Below are 7381 nucleotides of genomic sequence, written 5' to 3'. Positions count from 1 at the left end.
GTATAACAGGTTGCCTTTCGCACCAATATACAATCGCACTGAAACTCTTTTATCGCATGAAATTAAGTTGACAAACACCTCTTAACACTTGGTGATGCAAAAAAAAAAAAAAGTATAAACAATCTAAGAAACATTTCATCAAACAGTTTATACGCAATACTTCCACAAAACCAATTTCCTTTCAATTAGCTTTCAATTAGCTTACCTAGATTTTGGGCTCTAATTCACTTTGTTAGAATCGTATCGAATTGATGTTGGATCCAGATGGATTCGACTGTATTTGATCGGACTTCACTTTTACCATTTGTTGTCGTCATTTGCCGTTGCCGTTTGCCGTTGCCGGTGATGATTCAAGAGGGCAAGGTTGGGTTTGATTTGATAAAGAGGAAGAGAAGTTGGGATTGAACTAACAAGGGTAATTTTGGAAAAAAAATCTTATTTTTAGCTAATTATGATAGGAAAAAGTTTCAATTGTTAAATGTGAAAAATAACAAAATTCTTTAGTTATTTTTGTAAATTTCCCAAATAGAAATTACTTGGCCAATCAAATCATGCCCAAAACCAGATGCGCTAGGTGCCAAATATATCAAGCATGAGAAATATTACACGCTTCACACGTTTGGAGTAGTGGATGTCTATCCGTTTTGCGTACCGCTTAAAAATTTATCGATTTTTAATTAGCATTACTACATTTTCAGTCAAATCGCCAGCAACTTTCCCACAAAAGCTTCCAAGCAAGAAGTTTGTCCTGTAAGGTAAGTGGTCGAAATAAAAAAATAGAGAGAAAAAAAATTGGGTATCTATCAATTTCTTGAACTTCAGATTAATGTGAGTGAGAGTTACTGTCAAAAAACTCAAGCCCTCAATATCATCGTAATATAGGCAGATAGTTGTTGAATAAAATTTGTAAATTAAGAAAGAAAATCTATGGAGCTAAAACAACCAAATATGGGGAGGTCTCTCCCAGTGCCTTGTGTTCAAGATTTAGCAAAGAAGCCACTAACAAATGTTCCACCGCAATATATTCGGGCCGATCAAGAATCTCCGTTCATATGCAACGCCGATTTGGCCGCAAATGTTCCTGTCATCGACATGTCTAAGTTGCTTTCAGCAGATTTCATGGATTCAGAACTTCATAAGTTTCACCATGCATGCAAAGAATGGGGCTTCTTTCAGGTGAGTGTGTATATATAAATATCTGTGTATGTGCGTGTACACGTTGACTAATACCCGTATTTTGACCGTATTAAAGTCGCGCGTTTAAAACTTTCATGTTTTTCATCAATCGAGTGTTGTTTTCTCCGTAGTAGTAATTATAGATATTAGCTAGGGAGATCAATGTTTATTGTTGGAAAAATAGTGTACAAGTGACTATTTTAAGATATGATTTTAAATGGGATCTATTTGGTGTCAGTGAAATATTTAAGGTGATTCGAATACTTCTCTGTAAGTATTTCGAAATGATATTTATATGATCAAAATGATGTTCGGGTGAATGAGAAATCGATACTCGATATACACCCATGAAGTTACAAAAATTAAAAAAAAAAGGATGAATGAGAAATTGGTAGTTTTTGGTACTCGATACACGCCCATGGAATTACAAAAATTAAAGAAAAAAGCAGTTATCCCGCGTGGAAACGAAAGGTAAGGTATGAACGACTTATATGTGAATACTCATGTACATTTACACAAGAATAGAGGCATAAAGGTTCTCTCTTATGCGCCCCTGCGCAAGCAATTGTACTCATACTATTGTCTAACATTCCTTCCCCTGTTTCCAAACACAACAAAAACTCGAAAAGACAAACAATTTTTATTTGTAATTCAATTTTTTAACGCTAGTTTCTTTTCACAGTTGATAAATCATGGAGTAAGTAATTCATTGATAGAGAAAATGAAGGTAGAGATTCCAAATTTCTTTAATCTTCCAATGGAGGAGAAAAAGAAGTATTGGCAGCAACCAGGCGATATTCAGGGATTTGGGCAGGCTTTTGTTGTGTCTGAGGAGCAGAAGCTTGATTGGGCAGATATGTTTGCTATGTACACTCTTCCAACTTATTTGAGGAAGCCCCATCTATTTCCCAAGTTGCCTGTCCATTTCAGGTTATCTTCTCTCTCACATATTCATTAATTTAATTGAGTACGGGTTCTTCAATTTTAGCATGCATCTTATAATTGAACTAATTTTCCTTGCCTGTAGAGATACCTTGGAATCTTACTCAGCAGAACTTAGAAATCTTGCCTTGAAAATTCTTTACCAAATGGCAAAAGCTCTAAAAATGGATCCCAACGATATCAAAGATTTGTTTGAAGAAGGAGTGCAAATAATGAGGATGAATTACTATCCTCCGTGTCCCCAGCCGAAGCTTGTTATGGGCCTTACTCCTCATTCTGATGCCGGAGGTCTAACCATCCTCCTCCAAATCAATGAGATGGATGGCCTTCAAATAAAGAAAGATGGATTATGGGTTCCTATTAAAGCCCTCCCTGATGCTTTTATTATCAACATTGGTGATGCTTTGGAGGTAATAGTTTATGGCTGTCACTTGCTATAAGTTTTTGGCCAAGAGGTTTATCCAATATGGTATCAAAGTTAAGGTTTCAAATTTGATTCGATTTTTCGAATATGCAAACTCTTTTAATGATTTCTTCAAGAGGGTGTTTGTTGAAACTTATTTTAATTATTGAATCCTTACTTATCAACTTAAATTTTTAGGTCAAGCTGTTTCTTTAACACAACAATTGAATTTATCTTTAATTTTTTTCAATTTTTTTTTTTCTTTTCTTCTCCTCTTATGTACTCTTACTTTGTTTTGTGATTTTGTAGATTGTAACTAATGGATCTTACCCTAGTATAGAACATCGTGCAACTATAAATTCAGAAAAGGAAAGGATATCTATCGCAACATTCTACACCCCAAAATTGGATGGAGAAATCGGTCCAGCTCCAAGCCTTATGAAACCAGAGACTCCAGGGTTGTTTAAGAAAATAACTTTTGGAGACTATCTCAAGGGATATCTTGCACGCGAACTACATGCAAAATCATATATTGATAACTTCAGAATCCGCAATGAGGATGCCAAGAGATATTGATTACATACACGTGACTATTTTTACATCACGTGTACATAAAACGACTACCTTACAAGTGTTTCTTTCTTTGTGTTTTACTATTTTAAGTTGTGCAATAATTAGTGGATTAAAGCCAAACTCATGAGAGAAATGGTGGGTATCATTTAATCCTGTAGCTGTAGTTTCTGATGCAGAGAGTTAGCCGTCGAAGCAAAGTCATGCTGTTACATGTCTAAGCTTGATGGTAAAATAAACATAGGTTTTGAGAAAGATAAAAGCAAAAGCTGACCCATTACTTAAGCATTAGAAGAAGAACTCGCTGAGTTAAATTTGTTACATACACTCTCCCTTGCAAAATTCCCAAGATGCTAGTTAAAGAGGAGAGAGGATTAAACCAAGGCCTGTAAATCACAGTTCCACAAATGAATAGAAATTAAGAACAAGGTTTACTTTTTCAAAGGACTTCATGAGTCTACCCTCAAAAGGCCAAAAGAGCAATAATAATTTATTCTTATCGGAATCATTATTATCATCATCACCAGAAACAACATTCCAATTTGATGTGCAATAAACAAACAGATCAAAACGAAGTCGGATAGATTTTTGACACACCACACAAGTTCATCTAAAATTAATAAATGGGCTCGGGAAAACAAGTTAGGCATAATAGTAGGGGAATACATTCCAGGAAAAGCACCTGCAGTTTTGGTATTTGCAAAGGAAAGGACTCATACAGATAACTCTGCCCGAGAAATCAAGATGCCATCTGTGTCAGCATAAAGCCATTCGCCATCACTGATTCTTGTCCCACCAATAGTTATTGGCACATGTTTCTCCCCAATCCCCTTCTTATTGGCTTTCATGGGATGAGAAGCCAGTGCTCTCACACCAATATCACACCCATTAATTTCATCAACATCCCTAATACACCCATTCACAACTATTCCAGCCCATCCGTTATTCTGGGCTTGTACGACAGGGTTACCCCCCAATATAGCGCACCGCAAACTCCCACCCCCATCTACAACAAGAACTCTTCCATTACCCTTCTCCTCAAGAAACTCACGAATCAAAACATTGTCTTCAAATACCTTGAGGGTGACTATTGGTCCAGAGAATACTTGGCGCCGACCATATATCTGAAAAATTGGCTGGAGAGCACGTAGCTCGCCACTCACAATCAGCTGTGGGTTTGCATCACATACTTCAGCAGTCGTAACTAATGCCATTTATTCTAAGCACCTTCAGAAGAGAAAAAGCATTGCATATTAGTTTCCTAACAGGCATTCACAAATGTACATTAAATAGAAGACATTTCAACGTCCGTCAAAATTCATAATGTCATTATTCATGTTTCCAATATTGAACGAAAACATAAGAGCAGAGCATAACCTTGAAACCAGACAATAAAAATGTGATGGAAATGTCAATCAACTAGCCAGAAGAGAATTTGAGATCAGCTGTCTTCTCCATAGACATCAAGAAGGACCAAAGTGTAAACTATTAAAAGCAAATATTTGCAAATATCTGCATATTACACCTTAATAAAGTTGTCTAATAGAATTTTTTATAATTTTTGCATGTGGTGGTGGTGGGGGGCGGGGGGGTGTGAATTCCATAAGAAAATTGTGGATCACTCTATCATTTCAACCCCTCTCAAGAAGGCTTAGGCTAGATTTCTTCTAGTGTTTAATTAACTGACAGAACCAGTGTATTTGATTTGGAACTGCAGATGTCATATGACTGAGATGAAGGTACTTTTGCATGCAGAAGTTTCCTTCAGGTGGTCTTGTCACGACAGCCAGCAAGTTCTAAATCATTTTCTCATAAATAAAGCATGTACCTACAATTTTTTTATATCCAAAATAAACCTCAGTGGCCATCCAAAAACTACCATAGGCATGTCTACTATTGAAAACGTGATAAATTACAATGCAAGCTTAAGAAGAGATTAGCTCTTTGAAAATGTTGGAAATGACAGTATAACTACATTGAAATAACAATTCAGAGAAACGATTGGGTCAAATCACAATAAAATAATAAAAGAAGCAATGAAGTACTAGTCAAAATTTTACTGAAAGGAGTAAAGTTGAAAACATATGTGAATTTTTATATCTTTTTTCATTTTAAAATAGGAATTGAATGAAGAAACTCCTCCAACTTCAATCTTCCAATTTCAAGTCAAGTCAAATATTCCAAAATTTGCTCCTGAGTCAAATTCGCAAAGAACATTACAAGGCAAAACATCTTCGCCCACTGAATTCCCAGCTCCTAGTTCTTATTTTCTTTTCTTTTCTTTTTTTTTAATATATTATTTCACACTGCATCTATTGCTAACCATTTGGATTCAGCTCAGCCATCAGCAATGAAACTCTTTATATGCCTTTTCTTTGTGCATCCTAATAACAAACCCAATATAAATGCATTGAATATTTGGCTACATACCCAAAAAAAATAATCATACTACTCTCCCAATTCAATTTTCATCCTCATCCACAAAGCACAAAGATTCCCATAAATGTAATGCAAAGACCTTGATCAATACCCCACCTGGCCACGGAACCAGCCACATACAGATTAATGTGGACAACTGCATCCACTCAGTCCACAATTTTTCCTCAATTTTACTCAAAACCATTTTCATCACCCCATCTTTTTTTTTTTTTCATTTACTCAAATTACATTAAAAGAAGCAGATCAGAAAACATAAAACTTTCAAGTTCTTTAGATCAACAAAATTTACAGCACCACTCAAAAATCTATACAGAATCAGAAACCCTTTTGAATTTTTTTCCCAGAATAAAAAAAGAATGCTGATAAATATTAGCAGATCAATATATTTGACGAAAAATTGATACCAACAGCAGCAATCAAGATAACAAATTAATACATGCATGTAAAAAATTAAATCACTGAGGAACAATTCAAAGCATCATAGTGTTTCAGCAATCAAAATATTAAAGAGATTACAAATAAATTAAGAGTAAAAAAATTAATCGTACCTCAAACAAAGCTTACTGAGATTTGAGAAATATGCAAAGTGTTCGTGTTGTGTTAAAAGCTTTCTCTATATGAATGGGAGTGGAAATCGAATCTTTTGTAAGGTTTTAAGCGCGTGGGAAATTTTTTTTAATATTTAGTATTAATAACATTTAGGTCCTTACGTTTTATGATTTCGCGTAATAAAACATAATTTTGGTTTCTGTATATATGATGGGTCGGTCTATTGTTTTCAAGTTAGTCACTAATCAGCATTAAATTACTTTATTTTTAAATTTTAATTTATTTGTTAGACTTATAATTATTGATATCGAGCATATATTTTACATATTATTTTGTTCTTCAGGAACTTGGTCAAGCGATTTTTAAATAATATTTTTTACTACTTAAGTTTTTAATTCCAAAAAATCTTATAATTACAGTTTATTTAAATAAAGTAGTATTTATAATTACATTTTATTTAAATAAAGTAATCTCTAAATCATTAGAGTAATATGTCACTCTTTCTTAATCATTAAATCATTAAAATTTGATTATAATTTTAGAATAAATAACTTTTTTATTTAGAGTTAATAATATTTACGTCCTTACATTTTATGATTTCGCATAATAAAACATAGTTTTGGTGTCTGTATATATGACGGCTCTAATATTTTAAGTTAGTCAGCATTAGGTGACTTTATTTTAAATTTTAATTTATTCATTAAATTTTAAGTTAGTCAGCATTAGGTGACATCAAGCGTATATTTTATATATTATTTTATTCTCAAAGAATTGGTTGAGTGATTTTCAAATAATTTTTTTTTTACTAATCACTTAAAATTTTAATTGAAAAAAAAACTTGTGGTCACGTCTGTCAACATTTTTTATTATTTCAAGAACTTTCGTAGAACAATTTTACAATAATACTCATGATATTATAAGTATTTTTAATAAAGTAATCTTTAAATCATAAAAAAAATATATGAATCTTTTTTAATCATTAAATCATTAAGCTATTATTATAATTTGAGAATAAATCTCATGATATTGTAAATATTTTTCAATAAAGTAATCCGTTAATGAAAAGGATTGGGCTATTTAAACCCATTAAATCTCTCTCAACACCCATTTTAAAAAATAAATTTACTATAAAAATTTAAAATTCAAAATCACCCTTCAATAGTTTCTCTTTTTCTATCTTACAATTGCATGTTCTGTCTCTATTCTTACATTCGACAAACTAAACATTCAATTTCACTCTCTTTTCAATTTAATTTTTTGATCTTTCTTAATATATCGTGATCTCTATTTAAAGAGCTTTCT

At 33.0% G+C, this 7381-nt stretch overlaps 2 protein-coding genes across 3 annotated transcripts; one reads left to right on the top strand and one right to left on the bottom strand.

Annotated features, from left to right (window-relative positions):
- Positions 1 to 708: 708 nt before the first annotated feature.
- On the top strand, positions 709 to 3214 carry LOC102623070 (protein SRG1-like). The gene is made up of 4 exons (XM_006480364.4): positions 709 to 1176; positions 1859 to 2106; positions 2204 to 2528; positions 2831 to 3214. Exons 1-4 carry the CDS (start codon positions 928 to 930, stop codon positions 3095 to 3097), a joined length of 1089 nt encoding a protein of 362 aa, XP_006480427.1. The 5' UTR covers positions 709 to 927; the 3' UTR covers positions 3098 to 3214.
- Positions 3215 to 3560: 346 nt separating this feature from the next.
- Positions 3561 to 6239, bottom strand: LOC102623345 (putative 4-hydroxy-4-methyl-2-oxoglutarate aldolase 2). Of its 2 annotated transcripts, none has more exons than XM_006480365.4 (2): positions 6079 to 6239; positions 3561 to 4318 (listed from the first exon to the last, which is right to left on the bottom strand). In XM_006480365.4, exon 2 carries the CDS (start codon positions 4303 to 4305, stop codon positions 3805 to 3807), a length of 501 nt encoding a protein of 166 aa, XP_006480428.1. In that variant the 5' UTR covers positions 4306 to 4318; positions 6079 to 6239; the 3' UTR covers positions 3561 to 3804. The 2 variants fall into 2 exon arrangements, with proteins under 2 accessions (XP_006480428.1, XP_024955580.1); XM_025099812.2 differs by lacking the exon at positions 6079 to 6239 and adding an exon at positions 4469 to 4539.
- Between the last annotated feature and the right edge of the window lie 1142 nt (positions 6240 to 7381).

Source organism: Citrus sinensis, chromosome 6 (assembly GCF_022201045.2).
Source record: "Citrus sinensis cultivar Valencia sweet orange chromosome 6, DVS_A1.0, whole genome shotgun sequence".
Classification (NCBI taxonomy): Eukaryota; Viridiplantae; Streptophyta; class Magnoliopsida; order Sapindales; family Rutaceae; genus Citrus; species Citrus sinensis.
Note: the sequence above shows the minus strand (reverse complement) of the source record. Positions and strands in the feature narration are given on the sequence as shown.

What these genes read in the sequence shown, in the direction of transcription:
- LOC102623070 (XM_006480364.4), top strand. Translation starts at nt 928, where the DNA reads ATGGAGCTAAAACAACCAAATATGGGGAGGTCTCTCCCAGTGCCTTGT. An exon ending in AAGAATGGGGCTTCTTTCAG is followed by an intron (nt 1,177 to 1,858) that starts GTGAGTGTGTAT and finishes TTCTTTTCACAG; the next exon opens with TTGATAAATCATGGAGTAAG. An exon ending in AAGTTGCCTGTCCATTTCAG is followed by an intron (nt 2,107 to 2,203) that starts GTTATCTTCTCT and finishes CCTTGCCTGTAG; the next exon opens with AGATACCTTGGAATCTTACT.
- LOC102623345 (XM_006480365.4), bottom strand. Translation starts at nt 4,305, where the DNA reads ATGGCATTAGTTACGACTGCTGAAGTATGTGATGCAAACCCACAGCTG.